The sequence below is a fragment of the Lepidochelys kempii genome, chromosome 2 (assembly GCF_965140265.1).
Source record: "Lepidochelys kempii isolate rLepKem1 chromosome 2, rLepKem1.hap2, whole genome shotgun sequence".
Classification (NCBI taxonomy): Eukaryota; Metazoa; Chordata; order Testudines; family Cheloniidae; genus Lepidochelys; species Lepidochelys kempii.
This window is the reverse complement of record NC_133257.1, coordinates 43,737,803-43,760,316: the sequence shown is the minus strand read 5'-3', so window position 1 is coordinate 43,760,316 and position 22,514 is coordinate 43,737,803. Positions and strand designations below refer to the sequence as shown.

At 41.1% G+C, this 22,514-nt stretch overlaps 1 protein-coding gene across 4 annotated transcripts in view; it reads left to right on the top strand.

The window, feature by feature from the left end:
• LOC140906506 (RING finger protein 151-like) overlaps nucleotides 1-22,514 on the top strand; it is a 33,689-nt gene that overhangs the window by 3,305 nt on the left and 7,870 nt on the right. For 2 of the 4 annotated variants that reach the window (XM_073330567.1, XM_073330565.1), the window contains exons 2-6: nucleotides 10,759-10,985; nucleotides 11,859-11,998; nucleotides 13,868-14,030; nucleotides 15,936-16,056; nucleotides 21,300-21,542. In XM_073330567.1, coding sequence (XP_073186668.1) covers nucleotides 10,780-10,985; nucleotides 11,859-11,998; nucleotides 13,868-14,030; nucleotides 15,936-16,056; nucleotides 21,300-21,536 — 867 coding nt within the window. In that variant the 5' untranslated portion in view covers nucleotides 10,759-10,779 and the 3' untranslated portion in view covers nucleotides 21,537-21,542. Of the gene's footprint in view, nucleotides 1-1,154; nucleotides 8,332-10,758; nucleotides 10,986-11,858; nucleotides 11,999-13,867; nucleotides 14,031-15,935; nucleotides 16,057-21,299; nucleotides 21,543-22,514 lie in introns of those variants that run through there. The other 2 variants (XM_073330568.1, XM_073330566.1) reach the window with 2 other exon arrangements.

Sequence of the window (22,514 nt, the reverse complement as noted above, 5' to 3'; positions counted from 1 at the left end):
CATTCCATTGGGCCTGTGTCATTAGCGCTAAAGTATACCCATAATCAGCTTCAGAAGTGCCCTTGTTCAGAAATGTCACTTTTCAAAATTACATCAGGAAATGGGCTCTTCCATTTCTTTCCGCGGATAATAGAACACAAATGTACATAAGTAGTTTATTGACTTTACCAATGTTCAATGTCTCTGCTCCAAAGGTACTAATGCTCCAGCTGATGCCCTCCAGAAAAGGAGTCAAATATGTGCATGTGTTTTGAAGAAAAGGTTTCAAAGTGGTTTGGTGAAGAGGTCCTTTTCCTAGATTTGCCACTGTCCTTCTCTGGGCAAGATAGTTTACTTGTCTTGGCCTTGGTTTCCCCATGTGTAAAACGGGAATAAGGACACTTGGTTTCCTTTGTAAAAACACGTTAAGATGTATAAATGAAAAGCACTGAAAGAAAAACATTTAATATAAATAAAGTTTAGAAGAAAAATGAATTGAGTGATTAGATTAAGGTGCCATAATTACAGCTACTGTACCATTCCAGAAGCTCTCAACCCTGCAAATTGCTGAGCACCTTCAACTCCCTTTTTCCTCAATGGAAATACAGGGTGCTCTGCGCCTTCCAGAATTGGGTTCCATGTTTGGTTCAGTTTGGGGGTAGTGTTCTAATTTATTTTAGAATAATTTTCAGAAGTATTTTTTTAAAACGTGAGATGTCATTAATGCCATTATTGATTAGGAGCAAAAGATAGCATAAAGTACATGCTTATCCTGAGAGAGAAATTGATGCCACTGGTTGAATTAATTGTTGGCACCCATTTAAAAAAACAGCAGTTAAATTTAAAAAACAAAACCCCTCTTAAGTGGATTAAATTCGACCTTTTTTAAGACTTAGAAGCTGAAGTGCTGTAATCTTAAAACATTTTACTTTCATACCCTCTGGGCGGGAGTTTGAGTATGGGAGGGGTTGCAGGCTTTGGGCTCGGGCAGGGGTTGGAGTGTGGGAGCGGGTGAGGGGTGCGGCGCTTACCTCGGAATGCTCCCTAAAGCAATTGGCACATCCCTCTGGCTGCGGCTCCTAAGCGGGGGGACCGGAGGCCTCCGTGCACTGCCCCGCCCATAGACTGCCTCCGCAGCTCCCATTAGCCATAGTTCTTGGCCAGTGGGAGCTGCGGAGTCGGCGCTCGGGGCGGGGACAGTGCATGGAGACCTCTGGCCCCCAACACAGGGGCCGCAGAGACGTGCCCGCCACTTCTGGGAGCAGCAGTGAGCCAGGACAAGTAAGCCTGTTCCCCAGCATGCTGGAGGCGTGCCTCAGAGGGAGGGGGAGGAGTTTCTCAGCGGGGCCTGCAGACCCCCTGGAGTCCCCCCGAGGATCCCTAGTGATCTGCGGATCCCAGTTTGAGAAACACTGATCTAGACCATCCCTGACAGGTGTTTGTCTAACCAGCTCTTAAAAATTTCCAATAATGGAGATTCCACAACCTTCCTACGCAATTAATTCCAGTGCTTAACTACCCTGACAGTTAGGAAGTTTTTCCTAATGTCCAACCTAAACCTCCCTTTTAAGCTCATTGCTTCTTGTCCTAATAACCTTAGCAGGACTTCCCTATGTGTTAACCAATTGCACTACTAGAGCACTGAAGGATGACTTCCATATCCAGACAGTTCAAGTGGCTTTTCCTAACATAAGAGGATGGGATATCTGAGGCGGAACTCCAGTTATCAATTTCTACATTACTTATTTGGCAAAAAACAAGTCTGTGAATCTAGAAAGTTGTGACATTGTTTCATGCTGTGAAAGTAACAGGGTGGATTTGATTTAAATCATTGGTCAGGAAGACTCGATTTAATCATGGTTTTCTACATAAAAGTGCATTCTTGTTGGTTGTTATAACCTTAATACATATTCTTCACAACTCAGAGGTAGATGTAGGTTTCATTTTTAGAAGGTACACACTATACATTTTTAAACAGTGATTTATTTTGAAAACTTTTCAGATTAGTGTTACTACTATATCAGAAAATGAATGATTGTTTGGTTATTTCATTTACCAAAGGTAATTAATTGAAGCAGATAGTTCACCTCCCAATGACTTCATAAATATCTCCTATTCAACAGGTTAATCATTAATATTTGGAGGATTTTCTTGCCATGCTGTATTAGGAGGAGAACATCGCCAGACAGACATTTCAATTGTTTTATTTAACTAAAACAACATTAAGTATTCTGGATTTTTTTCTTCAACAGCAAACATATAATATTTTAACAAAACAAGCATATGTCCCTTACTTCTCACATTTATCTCCAGACTTCTTCTCCTTGTCCAGATGTATTCTGCCCCCAACAATCTTCTATTCATTGAACTTTTTGAAACTTTGCACTTTTAGAGAGAGGTAAGGGATTATGTGTACACAAATTTTCACAGGGACAATAGAGTTGAGGTCAGTTATTTCTCACCTCTATAAATTATTTATTTATTTATTTATTTATTTAAAAACATTTTTGCTGTTAACAAGCATGTTACCTCTGGAGACACAAATCCAAAGTTTGAGAACTGCAAAACTAAGCATCTCTGATGGTATCTTCTAGACTGAGCACCGAATCCCATTGGGTAGATAGAAAGATTAACCGAAATAATCTATACAGAAGCCTGTGGAACTGCATAAATTTGGGTCCCTAATCCAAGAACTATTGGAACTCATTTACAAAACTTTTCTTAAACATTACACAAATATATTGTCTCATACTATAGAACTAGAATTTATAATCCCTATTCCATGATGAGATATCTTTGAGCTGTAATGTATCTTTATCTTTAGATAGGTTTTTTCCTCAAAAAACATTTTATCAAAAAAAATCTGATTTAAATAAAAAACTGATTTTTTTAAATTATTTTTTTTAAAAAACATTGGGTTTTGTCCACTGTGGAAGGTAAATATCTCTTCTTGACCACGATGGATAGATGTTTGTTTCTAATCTCTCAAAATGTATGTACAAGCAGTAAGTAGTCCATTATTCTGTGACAGTGCTCTCCATTCCATTGTGGTTTATACTTTTTTTTTACTTCCCACCATTAATTTTCAATAATAAAAACTTACATGTGTTGCATTTCTAAATTTTATGAAAAGGTTTACTTTGGGGATAGAAAAATGAGAATTGTCACCATATGGAGTTAAAATGGAATGAAAGAGTTGTCCTAAAATCAAGCTCATCTTTTTAAAATAAAATATTCTAGAATATTTATATAGTTTATTTTCTATATTTACTTTTATTAATGTTTTTAGTTGCTGCTTATATTACTGACAGGCAATCAATGAAAAATCAGTTTAGGCTTTTCAAGCCTGCAAACACAGAAAACACATTAAAAACAAACACAGTTTAAAAGAAATCAATACCTACAACCACATTTTAAAAAAGTCCAAAATCATTAGTCAGTATGTTGTCTTTTTTGTGTATAAGTATTATAAAATCTGATAATTAGATTTATTTTTAATAAGACTTGTAGTAGCGTTTGCACCTTCTCTCTGGGTATGGCTAGACTGGGAGCAAGAGGGTGGCAGGGGAAAGGGATGTTAATGTTTTCAGCCTTGATCAGTGAATTAATGTGTCAAAAGGTAGCATGCCTTGTCCACACAAAGGTTTAAAAGCACCTTGTTTTCCTAGTCTAGACAAGGCCTATTTGGGGCCATGTCTGAACTGGGAAAACGGATTGTTTTAAAATGTGTTAGCTACCATGAAGAAGAGCTCTGTGCAAGTTCGAAAGTTTGTCTATCTCACCAACAGAAGTTGTCTAATAAAAGGTATTACCTCATCCACCTTGTCCTAGGGCTCGTCTACACTTGAAACGCTACCGTGCTGCAACTGTGCTGCAGTAGCACTGCAGTGTAGACACTACCTACACCAATGGGAGGAGTTCTATTATCGGCATAGGTAATCCAACTCCCCGCGAGGTGGTAGCTAGGTGAAAGGCTACCACTGTCTACAGGGCGGGCTAGGTTGGCTTAACTTCACAGTTATGGGGTGTGGATTTTAAACACCCCTGAGCAACATAGATGGGTCAGCCTAACTTTTTAGCAAACACCAAGTCTTAGGGTATAGCTACGCTGGCAGTTACAACGCTGGCAGTTACATCGCCCCTCAGAGAGCGCTGAAGGGAAACCACTCCTGCGTGTTCACACTGTCAGCTGCCTGCACAATAGCGTGTTCACACTTGCGGCATTTGCATTGGTATTTGGAGAGGTACACTCTGGGCAGCTATCCCACAGAGCATCTCTTCCTCTTCTGCTGCTAAGGGTTGTGGGAAGGCAGAGGGGGTCACGGGGCATCCTGGGTCCTGTCCCAATGCCCTGTGATGCATTGCTTCGCATCCCAGCAGTACCTGTGCTTCTGTCCACATTTGGTGCCATCTTTCAATGGTTTGTGTACTGTGCGCTCTGCCTCTTCTGCAGGAATGGATCCTGCACTGTTGACCAATATGCTGTTCACTGTAACACGTCACGAGTGGCAGTGGAGTTATTCTTTAAACCAGTGGTTCTCAAACTAGGGCCACCGCTTGTTCAGGGAAGCCCCTGGCGGGCCGGACCGGTTTGTTTACCTGCCACATCCACAGGTTTGGCCGATCGTGGCTCCCACTGGCTGCCCTGTTGCTGGAGAAGCGCATGGCAATTGCACTGTGGAAGCTGGCTACTCCAGACTGCTACCGATCAGTCACTAACCAGTTGGGGTGGGAAAGTCAACTGTTGAACTCCTGTTGACGGAAGTGTGCAAGGCCATTAATCGCATCCTGCTCCGAAAAACAATGACTCTGGGCAAAATGCATGACATTATGAATGGCTTTGCACAAATGGGCTTCCCTAACCGCAGAGGGGCGATAGATGGCACGCATATTCCAGTTCTGGCACCGGACCACCTAGCCACCAAGTACATTAATTGGAAGGGGTATTTCCCTATGGTTCTCCAGGCACTTGTGGATCACTGTGGGCATTTCACGGACATTAATGCAGGCTGGTTCAGAAAGGTGTGTGACACACACATCTTTCAGAACACTGGCCTGTTCAGGAAGCTGGAAGCAGGGACTTTCTTCCCGGACCAGAAGATCACCGTAGGGGAAGTTGAAATGCCCACTGTGATCCTGGGAGACCTACCCCTTAATGTCGTGGCTTATGAAACCATACACGGGGCACCATGACAGCAGCAAGGAGTGGTTCAACAACAGGCTGAGCAAGTACAGAATGACTGTTGAGTGTGCTTTTGGCCTTTTAAAGGCCTGCTGGCACTGCCTATATGGGAGGCTGGACCTGGCCGATGAGAATATTCCTGTGCTTACAGCTGTGTGCTGTACGCTCCATAATATTTATGAAAGGAAGGGTGAAAGATGCAGGGCTGGACTGCTGAGGCTCAGCACCTGGAAGCTGAATTTGAACAGCAACCAGGGCTATTAGAGGGGCGCAGCGCAGGGCCATAAGGATCAGGGATGCCTTAAGGCAGCAATTTGAAGCTGAAAGCCACTAAAATTTGTTGCTATGCTCGGGAGTGCAGTGCTTGTAATGCTAGGAGGTGATTGTGATCGGTGCAGACAATGCACTATGAAGGTGTAAGACAATTGCCTGTTGCTTTGTAAGGTTCTGTTTGCTTTCAATTAATGGAATAAAGATTGCTTTCAAACCAACACAATTCTTTTATTAAAAAACAACGAGCAGAAGGGAGAGAGAAACAAAAAAACACATCAGCATTGTGGGGGATGGGGGAAGGAAGGGTCCCAGGAGGAGGTGAGGTCCGGGGACAGTTAAAGATTTGTGTATGTCCAGGTATCATATGCAACATTGTCCTTTGGAGTACAGTGCAGCGGGTACTATACTTCAGCAGGACTAAACTGTGGCGGGACGGTTGTTGAGTGCAGTATGGGGGTCCGCAGGGCTGGACTGTGACAGGGCAGGAGTGGAATGCAGCAGGTACAAACTGGAGCCAGGAGTTGATAAGTGTGTTGGTGATCTCTGGAGGGTACATGGGAAAGAGTTTTCCGACAGCGACTGCAGGGGAGGGCGGGCACGGAGCTGCTCGGTTTTCAGTGCTAGTAGCACCTGGAGCGTGTCCGCTTGGTGCTCCATAACGTTTAAGAGCCACTCCATGGCTTCGTTCTGGTGTGCCGCGTTCTCCTTTTGGTCGCTCTTCTCACTGTCCTGCCACTCCTTCAATTCTTATTTTTTGACCGCAGAGTTCATCATGACCTCACACAGGAAGTCCTTTTTAGTTATTCAAAGCCACTTTCTAATTCTGCACAGCCATTCAGCCAGCGATAACAAAGAGGGAGGCTGGGCTCCCAAGTCATATTTGTGAAACCAAAATGCAACATTTTACAGAAGCAGTATTGTTTGCAACACAGAGACCACTGGTTTAAAACACAGCCACTGTTCACATACCTGTCACTAGCTGGCTGACCCGACAGGCACTCAGGAGCTACAAGCCCCCAAAATGTTGAGTAACCTCAGGGGCAGGGGAAATCAGTGTTCCAGGACTGTACTGTACACTGGACACGTAGCTCTTGGAGAGAGCCAGCACTGTAGGGGGGGTCTTATAATCATTCCTGTACCCACATTTTCCACAGGCTGTGTTCATTATGGAAGATATCTCGCTTAGGGTTAGGGTTTCTGCACACTGTGTGGCGTGGCAGTGTGTACGCCTCGGGAGTTATAACGCAGAAAGCTACTTTACTGTGCAGAAACTTGCCAGTGTAGACAAGGCCTTAGTTACAATGAGTTAATTAACATGTTTTTAAATGCCACTTAGCACCTACCGTAGACACAGTAGTAATTAAAAATGTGTTTTAGATATGAGCAGTTAACATGTTTTTAGGGTGTTAAATTGTTTATACACTGGATGCAAAATTATATTTTAAAATGTTAGCTAACATTTTCAAACATGAGCTGTTTTTAGGCTTGGAAGAATTAGATTTTTATAGGTAAGTTTTGATTTCACTGTACACACACAAATGAACAACAAATATTTCCATTGGTAATTGAAATTTAAAGATAGGCAAAGTAAGAAAAATGCTGCTTGTGAACTTATTAGAGTTTGATTTAAGGATATTTACTCTGAATATTTTGACATGCAATGTTTACAGTTTGTGTTTTTAATGTTTATAAATGCTTTAATTTTTTGAATCTCAACAACTACTGTCATTAATAGGGCCCTAGCAAATTCACAGCCATGAAAAAGCATCACGGATCGTGAAATCTGGTCTTGCCCTGTGAAATCTGTATATTATAGGGTAAAAGCACACACAAGACCAGATTTCACAGGGGAGACCAGAGTTTCTCATATGGAGATCCTGACCCAAAAGGGAGTTGCAGGGGGGTCACAAGGTTATTTTAGGGGGGTTGCAGTATTGCCACCCTTACTTCTACACTGTCTTCAGAGCTGGGTGGCCGAGAACAGCAGCTGTTGGCCACATGGCCAGCTCTGAAGGCAGTGCCCCGCCAGCAGCAGTGCAGAAGGAAGGATAGCAGACCACCAAACTCCCTCCCCGTAACCTTGTGACCCCCTCCCCAAACTCTTTTTTGGGTCAGGACCCCCTACAATTATAACACAGTGAAATTTCAGATTTAAATAGCTGAAATCATGAAATTTACTGTTTTTAAAATCATATGACCATGAAATGGAGCAAAATGGACCATGAATTTGGTAGGGGCCTAGTCATTAAATAAGTATTGTTTGACCACCCCATTCTTTCCCACAACTGTGAATATATAAATTAATTTTTTTAAATGCTTCAGCTGCATAATTTTGGGCAACTGAAAATATAAATTAATAAAAATAAAAATGCTTTGTCAAAATTATAACAGAAATAATATATTGTAGTCTGGACAGGGCCCAGGAAAATAGGGGGTGTTTTTAAAAGCATGGTAAAACATTTTTATTAATGCTTTTTAAACAACACTTAGCACCTAGTGTAGATATGCCCTCCGTCTATGTATTGTTTTAAAAATGTATTAATTTAACACCTATTAGCTATTTTTTCCAGTCTATATGAGCCATGGGTGACAGCAAGCTAAAGTGTTAAACATACTATAAAGTAACCTTTCAAATGCATGCCACTTTAAAGTTTAGATTTAATGGCTATGAGAACAGTAGTCTGTTCAACAATTAGCTGGTTAAGCATGGGGATCTGTAACTTAGGAAACACAACAATTGATTCTGTTTCTTTTTAGTGTTCTTGTAGAAAGTAACACAAAGCAATGAAGTGATGATAGAGTAGGATGGTTTGGTACAGCTGTCTCCCCTGAAAACCATAATTCCAAAGCATTTATGTGGTGAACTGCATGCTATTTATGTGAATTAAATCTAAAAGGTAAAAAAAATATTTTTCTATTTATAATTAATAAATATCTTTATTTAGAAATTCGAACTTAGGAAATACTGTTTCATGAGGCTTGAGTATGTTGCAAAAGTAATTTTTTATGATTAAGAAAAAATGTGCAGCCTAAAACATATGAAGATGGTTAATTACATAAAATAAGTATTGTTAGACTCGAGCCACATCTTCCTTGATAGAATTGTACTCAAGTACAGAAGCTTGTTACTTCTCTTTCATACAACTTTCAACTTAGTTTTAGGGCTACTGATCTTTTAAAATTCACATGTTTTATGGGCAGAGCTGGTAGCACATGTCATCGTTACAGGGCTAGCGGCACCTCTTTCTCCTTTCTGGTCTCACTCAGTTCAACCGTCTTAGGTGTCAGGCTGAAGCCTTTACCTATCCTAGGCTGGAATTCTGCAATTCTCTCACTGTTAGACCAGGCCCTGAATTACAGTACAGACGGTATCAACCATGTTTACCCAGTAAGTCCAACTGACTTCTGATGCCTGTGGTCCTTCCTATCAAGGGTCTGTGACCAGGGGTATCCAGTGACAAAACAGACTTTATTATTAACAGTACAAACTGTTTAAAGAAAACAGATTTTTAAAACAGTCTACACACTTCTGTCTTACATAAAAGCTAACCATGCCCTGATAGTAACCTATACAGGACTAACTTCTTCAGATTCCTCTCTCCTTCCCCTCCCCAGTGCTTGTACTCTAGTTTGTTTCCAGAGCCCCCCTTGAGAGAGAGCTCTTTTTAAACTGCTATAGTCTTTTTGATCTCTGCTGTCCACTGGCCTTTTCGTCTATTGGCTTTCATTTTAACAACCCTCAAAGGTTTGTGGAGAAGTGGCTTATCTTAAGCCATTCTATTTCTTTCCTGCGTGTTGCTCCATACAGTCCTTATTAAACTGAACCAAAATATTTATAAAGTAAACATCCCAATAACCCTGTCAACATACAGTATTCATAAATTACAGAATAGCTCCACGTCTGTCAGTGTTGGTTATAATTAACATTGCTCCCTAGACTTTCCATTCTAAGACCCTGTTTTCAGGTGGTTATAACTTTTCCAAACTTAAACCATTTGGGCTGAAATTTTCTATGCTGTGTGTGTGCCTCTGGCTGTTTTTTGAGCAAAGTTCAGCTAAAACAGTTCAGCCGTTTTTTAGAAAGAAGTTAGGGAAAAATAAATTGTAACTATTTTTAATATGGGCAAAACATCTGTTTTATTGAGGAGCTCTGGTACCTCCATGCTTTAGAGCAGGGACTTGAAACTTTTTCGGGAAGGAGGTCACCCTGGTGTCAGGGATGTGTCTTTTGCCATCACCGTGAAAATTTGGTGTAATTATAGGATTTGAAAAACTGCAGCTTGCACATACTCAGAGGTTTGTTAGAGTTTGTCTGTAAACCAAAGATTCAAAACTGCCCCAGAAAAAGCCTAAATAACAGGAAAAACGCATGAAAACCAGAAAATATAAGCAGGGGGTAGGGTTTGAATTTCTGCACCTTGATGCTGGGTTGGGGGGGTTCCATAAAAGAAACCCCAGGGGCACAGTTTAAAAAAAAAGGGGGGGCAGCTCATGAGACAAGTGGAAACACCTATAGGCTGTGGCTGCCTCAAAAAGCCAGCAAGAATACTTTGCAACCTGCACGGAGCATGCTTCAGTCCAGGGTTGCAGGGTCCAAGCAGAACTTCCTTTGTAGTTACTCTTCTTGGCTGTTTGCAGCTGCTGTGGTGCCATGTACAGGAGCTGAGGGCACCACTGCCTGTGCAACCTTAATTTGGCTCCTTGTGCATATGCATTATGGTACAGTCTGTACATACAGGATCATACGCTATTTTTTCTAGACTCCCACCTCATTCGGTAGATTGGTTGTTATTAATAGTTCTTCTTATGAGCATAAGAAGAAACATACATCAAATTAAGTTACCTGTGGTTGACAGATATAGATAAAATCATATGGATAAGAAGTACTCAAGGGTGTTCAATACTATCAGTAAAAACACTATTTTACAAATTTGCAGAGTTTTATACAAATAAAGGTAAAGAAACAGAAATCAAGTTCTGACATTTGAACAGCGCTTTTTCTGTAATTCATCTTTAAATTTTCAGTTACAGAATAAATCTTCAGTTATTCTCTAAATACTCTCAAAAACATTGTGCAAATGCAGAATTGAACTGCTATCTTTCACAATGTCCACAAGAATCACATTTTGTAATAAATTCAAAACGAGAGAGAACCTACTAAGTTAATCCTCTCTGTTTTTACCAATGTCTCTGCTTTCAAGATAGAAAGCTCTTTGAGCAGGACCTTTCTTTACTTTTGTGTATCGTGCAGCACCAAGCATTCTGTCAGTGCTAAATAATTAGTTGTCAATCAGTTACTAATTGCTGTTTTAACATTATAACAGGTTGAAAGTCTGTGGAAAAGAATGGGTTATGATATTGAGCGGTTTGTTGGCTATGTTAATGAAGGACTTTTATGCTGTATATGCCGAGATGTATTAGAAGATCCTTTACAGGCTCCTTGTGAACATGCTTTCTGTACTGCCTGTATACATGGCTGGCTTGTTCATCACAATAACTGCCCTGAAGACAGACAAGCACTTGATATGTCTGTGCTACGACCTCTCTACAGGTACGTAACAAATCTGGTTGTTGAAAGGATTTTTCTAAAGCCTGGTTTAGGAAATTAGGTCAATATAACTGTCACTCAGGGATGTGAAAAATCCCACCCCGAGCCACATAGGTAAGCTGACATTAGTCCCCAGGTAGACACCATTAGGTGGACTGGAGAATTCTTCCGCCTGTAGGGGAGGAAGTCCCGTCAGCATGGGTAGTGTCCACAACTGAAGCTCTACAGCAGTACAGCTGTGCCACTAACATTTTAAGTGTACACAAGCCCCTAGTTTCAGGGGTGGGCAAACTACAGCTCGGAGGCCGCATCTATCCCTTCAGACATTTTAATCTGGCCTTTGAGCTCCCGACGGGGAGCAGGGTCCAGGGCTTGCTCTGCTCCACACGTGCCGTGGTTCCCAGAAGCAGCAGCATGTCCCCCAGCTGGCACCTATGCGTAGGGGTAACCAGGGGACTCCGCATGCTGCCCCTGCCCCAAGCGCCACCCCCGCAGCTCCCATTGGCCGGGAACCATGAGCATTCATGGCCCGCCATACAATTTCCATAACCAGATGTGACCTTCTGGCCAAAAAGTTTGCCCACTCCTGCCCTAGTTAGTGCTAAAATCTTAGTTTTGTGACCTCTCAATAGCCATTCTTCATGAACTAATTTGCATATTTAATTTTGAACCTTAATATTCCATCATCACAGCTTTCACCCTCCCAACCCCCTTTCATCAAGTGTAGTTATTTGAATGTTGAAATATTTTGAACGGAGCATTTGACTTTTTTCCTTGTGGAAGGTAGAATCCCTGGAATGTGGCAAAAGTAAACACTTTTACAGTGTTGCAGGAGTTTAAAAAAGAAGAAACAAAGTAACTCTTTTCTGTATATAGATACATGAAAAATGATCTAAATCGACTTCAGCTTCATTGCAAAAACAGAGAGCGTGGTTGTGAAATGGTTTGTTCTCTAGAATCTATAGACAGACATGAGAGAGAATGTGAATACAGCCAGATACCCTGCTCAAATGCTGGTGAGTAAAGTTCAAAGTTGAGCCTTTTGTTCAGAAAATTTGTATCTGTCATACTTAATCACAGTAGGGTGGCAGCGATGGACATTCGTTCACTTCTGTGTTGAGTTCCACATCGTGAATTTCTGAGTTCTAGACCATATTCATGCTAGACCAAAAAGATTGAAGTAAGCTTTCTTTAGGCAGGCAGGTAGGTACTTCTGCTTGCACATTCCTGCACAGACATGGCCTCTGCAATGTGGTTGCTTCAGTTTAACAAGCAAAGCAAAACAAAAAAAGAGCCAAATAAAAATTAAAAAGATAATACAATGATCAGCGGTTGAGAGTTTGCAGAAATTTTTTTAGACAGTGGATTTGCTCTCCGTTGTAATGGTGATTGTCGTCCATCATCAGTTTTTCCTTTTTCATGTGAAAATTAACCAGAATGAATTTGAATACTGGACCCCTAATTTATCAGAATACACAGCAGTGCATGGGTTTTGCTTTCTGCCAAGGTATGAATTTGTCTAATATTCAGCTTTTATTACTCATCTGATTGCGGTTTTTTGCATGTGATGATTGAACCATCTTTTTGGCCAATTTAACATTTATTATATTAAACAGAATTACACTATAACTTGCTGCTTTGCTCCTTTTCCAGAAGGTATCTCAAACTTTAGCCAGTGTAGGTAGTGCTAAGTATATATCTGATAAACTGCTGTTTGATGCTTAATATGGGACAAGAAATAAGGTTTTTTGCATTCTGCTCCCAGTTATGCTGCTGCTGTGTTGCCTTGGGCAAGTTATTTACATTTGTGTGTTTCTTAATCTGTAAAACGGGAGTAATAGCTCTTTCAGAGAGGTGTTGTGAGTCTTTTGAGATCTTCCAGTGGAAGGTGATCTGAAAGTGCAAAATATTTTTATTAAATTATATAGGTGTTTGTCTTAATCAGAAGTGCACACACTCTGAAACCTACCACTTGCAAGATTTTTATGGCACATTTTTGTTTGTGCTTGTAGCTAGGCTACCTCTACTAGGTGATATTTTCTACTTGTCCTTACCAGCCTGTCTGCAATACACTGCACTTGATCATGCTGCCTTTTATCTCAGACTTGTCAGGTAGGCAACCCATTATTTGAAGTCAGAAATGTGCACAACCTACTTACATTTACTATAAAAGTAAGAGTAAAAATGTATACTATTACTACATTTGATCTCACAGACTTTGAAGGCTTTTGACATCCTTAAGTTATTTTAAACCCCCCGCCCCTTGCTTTAGAACTGTAAATAAAATTTAATGGCCTCACAATGCTCCTGATTCCTTTTGTTCCCCACCCTTCAGGCATCGCGGCCCATTGGTTGAGAAATACTAGTCTACTAGTAGGTAGGGCACAAGTGTAGTGGTGAAGAGAACTTGGTTCTAGTCCCAGCTCTGTTGTTGATTTGCTCTGTGATCTTGGAGAAGTTGCCAAGGTCCAAATTTTCTCTAACCTTGGGTGCCAAATTTTTGATACTCAAGCCTTGTCTAAACTGGCATTTTTCTTAATATCTCCAACCATTGCTGTTGGTGGTGGAGTAGGGCTGGTGAGAGCATAGTGTAGGCCAGCTGCCAGTATTTTTTCTACTATCCATGTCTTACATTAGTGTTACCACCAGGGTTAGAGCAATGATGAGAGACTTGAGCAAAAAGTTTTAACGTAGACAAGGCTTTGGGATCTGTAGGTGTATCTCTTCATGCTGTAAGGGAATCACTTTCTTTTGACATATTTGCATATGATCAGTTCTGTGCACTGTGGTTTGTTTGCTTGCTTGGGTGTTTTTGCCTGGAATGGACTATGCTTCTGTTAATTGCAGTGATTTAATATTGTCTTAATTTACTGTTTCCTGTTCAGGTTGTCCAGTTCAGATTGAACGACGTAACTTAGATGGCCATTTGGCAGTGTGTGAATACCGGAGCCGTGAATGCCCTAATGGTTGTGGTTACACCATTTTCAGGGCAGAAGACACGCAGCATAATTGTGTAGCAGAGCTAAGAACAGAAGTAGAACTGCTCCGGTAAAATACTACTTCTGTTTCATGAGTATTTGTGTTTAACCTGGGCCTAAAATCACTGCACATAAAAGACAGGTCCAAGTACTAGCTCTGTTTAAGTCTGATATCTAACCGATAATGTGTAAATCACTTAGTATTAACTCGTAAGGATATTTTTGAAAAGCCATTACACACTTTAAACTCTTACTGTACTTTTTAGTCTGAGTTAGTTGAATTAGTTTGATTAGCCCAGAACCCTAATGAATAGGGATTGCAATTATCCAAAATTATGTGATGGTTACATGAAAGCGTGAAATACTTACAAAGAACTAGACTGAGTGCATTTAACCTTTTCACTTTTTACCTTAGTCTGATATGGACCCAGAGCCAAATTATGAAGTAAGATTTATTATTTAAGATTTTAAAAACACTTTGGAGATGAAAAACTCTGATTATATTTGGCAGTTATAAAGTTATCAGAGATGAGAGGCTGGTGACCTACGAGTTCAAGCTTGTCCTTGTGCCTAAAATGCTGGAAAACTACTAATACTTATCAGTATACGTCTTTACCTTCTGTCTGTTCCCTTCTTTCTTCTTGCCTCTCTCCCTCTTCCAGTTTATCATTTCCATGATCTTCCAGCAGTTTTGTACCTCTTCCCACCCCATCCTGCTGGTACCTTCTCTCTTGCTCCTTTGGTCAATGGAGGCCCCAGCTCTCCTGCACTTTGCTGGTGACCCAGGTTCAGTTCCTGGTAAGTGCAGCAGGAAACAAGTGAACTTTCCTGATACCAATAAAATGCCAAACTGCTGCTCAAAACTCAAACGGTTAACCTGTTAATGTTTCAGTTTTGGCTATGGCTGTGTTTAATAACTAAATAATACTAGTTTCCTTCTCCCACAACTACTGTCATTTCACATCCATGATAAACCAACAAGTGTTGATCCAAATGCTGCTAGATGGTATGTTATCCTGAGCTTAACCTATAGCTCTCTGTATTATGTCCTTGTTTCAGGATTCCATTCTCCTTGGGTTAAGTGGAATGACACAGACTGAGGCCCATTCATGCTTTGTATTTTGAGAAACATATTACATTTCTCCTAAACTACTGCACAAAGTTACCATATACTCTTAAAATAAAATTAATCAAAATGACAGTTATATGTTTGGATGAAAGGAAATAAACCATCCAAAGCCAAAAAAAAAGTTAGTCTATAGCTTCTGGAATTATTTCAGAAACATCTATCTTGGAGTTCTGTATCGCTGCCCAACGCCATAGGATTTGAGCACCAAGAATCTCTGATATTGATGCCAGGAGTAGAACTTGCACATTCTATCGAGAGATTAAAACCCCTAAATCGGTACATACTGAGCAAGAATACTCTCTGTTGGTAAAACATGCTAAATATCTCATATTACCTCTGGAGAGCTGTGTAACACAAGACAATAGCAGAGCTTCAATTTAGGACTAAATTTGGGCAAATCACGAATTTTTGGGGTTCATTGGCATTTCCAAATTTTTTTAAAAAAAAACAACTCATTTTGTTTTTGTTTTAATTTTGAACATTTTTTTATGTTTTTTAATTCTTTTAAAGGAAATTTCTAAAGAGAAGGTAGTTTAAATGTTTCAATTTTTCTGTTTAAATCTAGAAACTGTCTAAATGAAACGTTTTGATTTTGGGGGGAGAATTTGCTTCAGTGTTTCTTTTTCTTTACTGAAGCAACTCAGTGAAATCACCATGAATTTGCAAAATCTTTTGGTGTTCCTGAATCTGCATTTTTTTTCTCCTGAGGAAAACAGTGTTGGTTGAAAAATTTCACCCAGTTGTATTCAGGAATGATGTGGCTATTTGGCAGCAGTAGTTCACTCTGGTACTTAAAAGTCACAGGTATAATGGTTAGGTTTAAAAAGGAAAAATACACTTTTTTAGGTCAGAAATGATCTGCAGAGTGGAGGAGGCAAAGCATGAAATGGAGTCCAGATTAGATTCACAGAGAAGGCATATGGTTCAAAAAGAGAGTCTTCTGCAAAATGAAATTGAAGAACTAAAGGTAAATAAGCTCCAGTGTCATTTGTAGAAATGTGTTTTTGTTTTCTTCCCCTCTCCCAACAGTGTAGCTTTTTTGCTTTTTCAAGTAGTGGGGAGTTTGTTATCCTAATTCACTATAGAAGATACAGTCCTACAGTCCAATGGTCTGAACCTATCCTTTTCAAATAATTGCAGTGTCGTGGCCTGGTAAAGCTCCCCTGCTGGAGACTCACCAGGCTGCTGTTTTGGGCCCAAATGCTGTGGCCGTGTGCTTTTAAGCTTCCCTAGGTCTCAGTAGACTCCAACACAGTCTCTCTCTTGACCTTTCTGGCACAGGTTTTCTGTCAGTTACCCCTTCGGAGAATTGGAATCTAGGGGTCCGGCTACTCTATGCCCCTACAAGTAGTGCTGACCCCAAGATATCCCGGTATATGAAGCACATCCTTGCTCACAGTTCCACTTTATGGGCACTCTAGCAGACACTTCAACTCTTTAGAGACCTGTGATAATTGAAACTCACAAATTAATAAATGTCTTACCTGATGATCATTTCCTTTCTGCTAGCAGCATCTCCCACAATTATAAGAGGTATGGGCTAGTCCCCTCCTGACTGCAGTTTCTGGAGGCAGTTCAAAGCGGTAGCACAGCCTGTGCGAGCTATGCCCCCTTATCCAGCCTGCTGACAGATGATTCATTCCAAAGCTGTGTAAAAACTCGTAGAATATGATTAGTAACAGTCACTTCAGTGCTAGACAATCTGGGCTACAGCCTATAAACATAACCATCAAAATTAAATACTGTCTCCTGGCTAGGAAGCCAACCAGGAAGGGTAGAACTGTGGAAGATGCTGCTAGCAGAAAGGAAATTAACAGATAAGAAATTTACCATTCTGCAGCTCAGTGTCTCCCGCAATTCTGATACATACGGAAATTAACAAACAATGAACAGAAATAAGGGGGGATAAGACAAAAAAAAGAGAGAAGATTCCCCCTTGAGTTAATTGCCCAGAATGGCAATGCTATTCCTGGCTCAGTGCCTGCAGCACCTTCCTGCCAAAGAAGACCTTCACAGAGACCAGAAAGTCAATTTATAGTATCTGCTAAATGTGTTAACCTATGACCATATTGCTGCCCTGCAGCTCTCAGCGGTGGAAGCACAAGCTCTTTCCACCCACAAAGTCATCATAGATATTGTGGAGTGTGCCTTGATGTCTTTATAATGCATAGCTTGATCCATCTAGCTAGTGATAGCTTGAATACCCTGGGCCTTTGGCATTTCAGATGAAAGGAGACAAATTAGGAGCCTGATCTTCTTGTCAATTTGGTATGCTTGGCATCATCTTCAGTGCTCTTCTAATGTCTAACATGTGACACAGCTTTTCTGTCGGGAGCTGTGGCTTTGGACAGAATGAAGGGAGGACAATCTCCTGTTTGGCATGAAAAGATTAATTCACCTTAGGCAAAAAACTATTCTAATATTCTTAGTACCACCTTGTCATCATGAAACACCCAGTGGCATTCCTGCATGGCTAGAGCTGCCCATTCAGAAACTCGTCTAGTAGACATAATGATGACCTGAAAAAAAGAGTTTTGATAGATAGGTGGAATGGAGATATTGATGTCAGTGGCCCAAAAGGATGCGTAGTTAGGGCCTTTGGAAAGATTGGTTTAACCACAAGTTTAGTCAGTCAGAGTACTCTGAGATATCTGAGAGTTCTCTGTCAAGGAATCAGAGGATGTGGTGAATAGGACATTTCTACAGCTGACACCAGGCACTATGGAGCTGGTTCCTTGTCTGTGCCTTTCTGAAGAAAGTCCAGACTAAGTGGGATATCAGGATATTTGGATTTTTGTTGTTAATGATACCACAAGCTAAACCTAGTTCAGATAGAGGAGCAGGTCTTTAGGGTTGAAGCTCACTGGGAGGAGAATGTTGTTCCCTCTCTTTGAAGGATAGTTCTAGTGTGGCTAATGCTTCCTTCTTAATAGCAGGCTATCAGTTGTAGATGCTCTAGATTGAGTAATGGGCCTTGTTAAAGGATGTCTGGTCTCACTGGTAGCTACAGTGGTAGTTCCAATTTCAGTTCTCTCCGATCAGAGAACCATGCATCTGCTTGGCCAGCGTGGTGGTAGCACTGTCACCTTTGCTTCTTCTGGTCTTACCTTGCTTTCTGGATCACCATTTTCAGAAATGGGAAGGCATATAGAAGGCCTTGCGGCCATATGTGCAAATATGTGCAAAATTCGGGGCCTGCTTCCCTGATGAAGTACTTTGGCTGCCTTGTCTTCTTGTGATTGGCGAATAGGTTGACTGCCAGAAGGATGAACTTCTGCGAAATCCTAGTAAAGATTTTCCGATTCAGGCACCACTCTGAGTTGTTGATAGTACATCTGGTGAGTCAGTCTGCCTTTTAGTTCAACTATCCTTTTGAGTGTTTTGCTCTTATGGAGTTCTCTGGCCATCACTTCCATTGTTTCCACTTGATTGTTGACATATGGCACAATGGTCATGTTGGCCAACCAGATCAAAATATTTTCATCCTCTAGGTAGTTCTGGAACCTCCATTGGGCTAGCTTGAGAGCTCTGAGCCTCAATAGGTTAATGCCCTGGTTCCTTTCGCATGGGGTTCCAGGTGCCTTGTACTGTTCTGTTCCCCTGATGTGCTCTCCATCCTATTAGGCTGGCATTGGCTGTGAGTACTTGTGGGTCTGGAAGGCATATGGAAAGTCCCTTGCAGACATTCTCTGGGATTGTCCACCATCTTAGAGAGTTCATCATCTGGTTGGGAACTGATCTTGCATGTTTTCTGGTGAATGGTTCCATGCTTTTAGGAGAAAAACCTGAAGGCACCTGATATGGGACCTTGCCCACAGAGCGATTCCTATATTTGAAACCAGGAGGCCCCGTAGTTGTAAATATTGAGTTATGTGTGGACTTGCACACTTTACCAACATGCAGGTTCTGGACCTTGTGGAATCTGTCTAATGATGGGTAGAATCCTAGAACCATAGGGTTAGAATGGACTGCAAGGGTCATCTAGTCTAACTACCTGCCAAGATGCAGGATTTGTTGTGTCTAAACCATCCAATACAGATGGCTATCCAGCCTCTTTTTGAAAAGCTACAGCGAAGGAGTTTCCATAACTTCTCTCGGCAGTTTGTTCCATTGTCCTACTGTTCTTACAGTTAGGAAGTTTTTCCTGAGATTTAATCTAAAATGACTATGCTGTAGTTTTGGAAGGGTTGTCTAGGAAGAGATACAGTTACGTGCCTTGAGACCTGAGTCTGGCATCTTGGTAAAGAGCCTAGGGGCTAAATGGGAGCATTTGGTACTGATAGCAGGCTGTGTTGTACATAAATCTCAGCAGCATGTGGTGGTGTAGTCATATGGGAATGTAGAGATATGCATCTGCTAGATCCACAGAAGCAAGGAAGTCCCCTTGGACAGGGATGCTACCATTGAAGCTAGGGTCTCCATCCAGAATCTCACTTTCTTCATCCATTGATTGAGTCGCTCGAGATCTAGGACAGCTCTGTGTCCCCATATGCTTCTGAACAATGAAGAAAATTGAGTATAGTATAAGAATCTTCTGAGGGAAACGTTTCTATTGCTCCTGTGTCCAGGAATAAAATAATAAGCTGTCAAGAAAAGTTGGGAGCAAGGTGAACCATCATTTGATTGCAGCTGTAGACGCAGAAAATCTGCCAGCAGGCTGGAGAAGGAGATGTGGCTAACATGGGCTGTGTGACAACTTTGAAACAGCTCTAGAAAATGCAGACGGAAGGGGAATAACCCATACATTGCAGAATTTGCAAAGGTTCCAAAACCAATCACTGTTCACTTAAGATAGTATCGGAAATATACAGATCTAGACAAAATAATAAAATACCTATCCATGTTTCCCTTCCTCAGACTCTTGAGCATTCTTTGGGCTTAGGTCAGATCCTGGTGTCCAGGATCCTTCCTCTACTCCACATGGCTTCTTGGCTGGATGATGGAGTTTGTCTTTGTCTCTGATCCCTGCTGCAGTGTGCTTCCTTTCTCTCCAGTGGCTGGTGACAGACCTTCTTTCTAATAACCTCCAGTCCCCTGTGTCAGGTGACCCACCCATCACCTTGTCAGGTGATCAGCCCCCCACATCTGTTGCTAAGTTACCACACCCCTGGAGTTCAGAGTTGGCTTGCCTGGAGCAGCAGCCATCTCTTTGTCAAAGTTGAACAACCCTCCATTGTTAGCTCTGTGCAAGTTGCAAGAATTTCTCGTCACCTTTTGTGGGTTTTAGCTCAATATGGAGACAAAAGACAGCAGAAAGAAGGCAAACAAGCCGCACATTCCAAATGGAGTTTGCAGTTTGACAGATGTGCAGAGCGAGTCCCCAGTATCAAACAGGATTCATAAGCTGTACCTATATGTTCCGTTCTATGCATCCAATGAAGTGGGCTGTAGCCCACGAAAGCTTATGCTCTAATAAATTTGTTAGTCTCTAAGGTGCCACAAGTACGCCTGTTCTTTAAGCTGTACATAGTGGTATTCCCCAAATTGTAACATGCAGCATCTGTTTAAGTCTGGGCGCTTTAAATACAAGACACATCACTGCAAGTAAGGGTTTGCTGCCCACATGGATCCAGTTGCTGGATCAGGGCCCCATACGAAACCAGTTTAGCTAGAGCTGTGCTCAGACTCTGTTCTAACTTGCTTCAAAACCCAGTGGTGATAAGGCCAAAGTAAAAAGCAGTGGGGAGAGAATGTATTATCTAATCCATTCAACCAGCTTTTATATTGTAACAGGAAAAAAATAATCATCAAAACGCAAGACAGTTGAGCCTTTGTATGTTTTAAGGTTTCGTCATATTGGATTTGAATTAAAATATTGAAGATCATATCTGCAAGTAAGTCACGTAGCTCTGTCCTGAACACTTTTGGTTTTTGGAATAATGTTCATTTGGGTTTTGAGATACAGAACATAACCAGCAGCCAGTGAAATCCAGTGGTACATCTGTGATCAGTTGGATTTTCGCTGTCTCTCGTGGCTCTCGCAGGCTGGAATATTTGAAATGAGTGCCACAGCAAGCAAAAACTGTGCTCTTATCAGCAAAATTAAGTTTGTTTAGTGGTTTATCAAAAATTGCAGATTCTTTCAGCTGTGCCTGGTCTTCATTATTTCTTCTCCTGTATACAGTAGTCATTTCAGCTTCAATACCACCATTATTGGAAATGTATTTATATGATCTCTTATTTTAGTCTGTTTTCACACATGCTTTTTAGAGTCAGATGTCACGAGTGATGTCTGAGGTGCGCTCCCTTATGGCTGCAGAGAGACAGCATCGTCAAGAGCTGGAGCAAGCAGAGCTCGAAAAGCGTGAATTAATGGAGCTGCTGAAAGGCCTACAGAAAGACTGCCGATTAAATAATACAGAAGGAAACAAGAAATCAACAAACTTTCGCCCCCTAACACGACTGGAGAGTGTGAAACGAAAACCCAGGGAAGTTACAGTCATCTAAACAGAAGTAAGTTCACAGACACACAGGATTCTGCTTCCTGTGAACAGTTAGCAAATGTTGTATTAGTTCTAAATGACCTCTTTTCTATCTAAATTCCAAATGGGTCCAAAAGAGTGGGGGAAAACACAAGTTTTTATATCTAGCCCACTTTGCATACTATACAAATCGTAAAATTAGTTTTTAGGTATTTGGGAGAAGTTATAGGCCCAATATTAGTTTTTAAAGGTCCATTAATAGTATATTGGGTATTACAACAGGCATTTAAAAGGACATTTTCAACTAATATTTTCGTATACCAGGAGCTCTTACTCTATAGTCCTCCCCGGATTGTTTACAACAACCTCCTTACAGACCTGGAAACTAGAACGTCAACTAGGTGACATGGAAATTTTTTTTCACTGCTGCTGCAATTTCAGTACAGTTAAAGCTGGTATATGACCCCTCCTTTTTCTCACGTGTGTATAAGCATAATGATGACAGCAGCTGGAATGTATTCTAAGAATAGGACTAATTCTAGGAGTAGTATTTAAGTACTTCAGTCAAGCCAGCAGGGGAAATGAACAAATTTGGAGGTATTTGTGTCCTACAAAAACACCGTACTTCACAAAGGAATGGTGGCTTAAATATTCTTAATTCCAGACAGTTGCCACCAGCATACAACAGCTTTAAACTAGGTCAGTTTGGGCTTTAAAGTATTTGGCAGTTTTTCTTTAATCTCCAACCCCTTCTTAGTTTTTCATCAAGCTAGCTGTTACCAAAACCCCTGATAGTGCAGAATTTTAGCAATGCAGTCTCACTGCCAAGCTGTGAATTCTCCTTCATCTGTTTCCATCATGAAGGAGCTTGCAGGAGATTACCTGTTCATGTTGAAAATTTGTAAGCATTTATATTGACCAGGATTGCTTAAATACGGTTACTGTCCTTTCTTGCACCTCCAACGCTTTTATAATATTTGCATTACATAGTGAAGATTAGTGC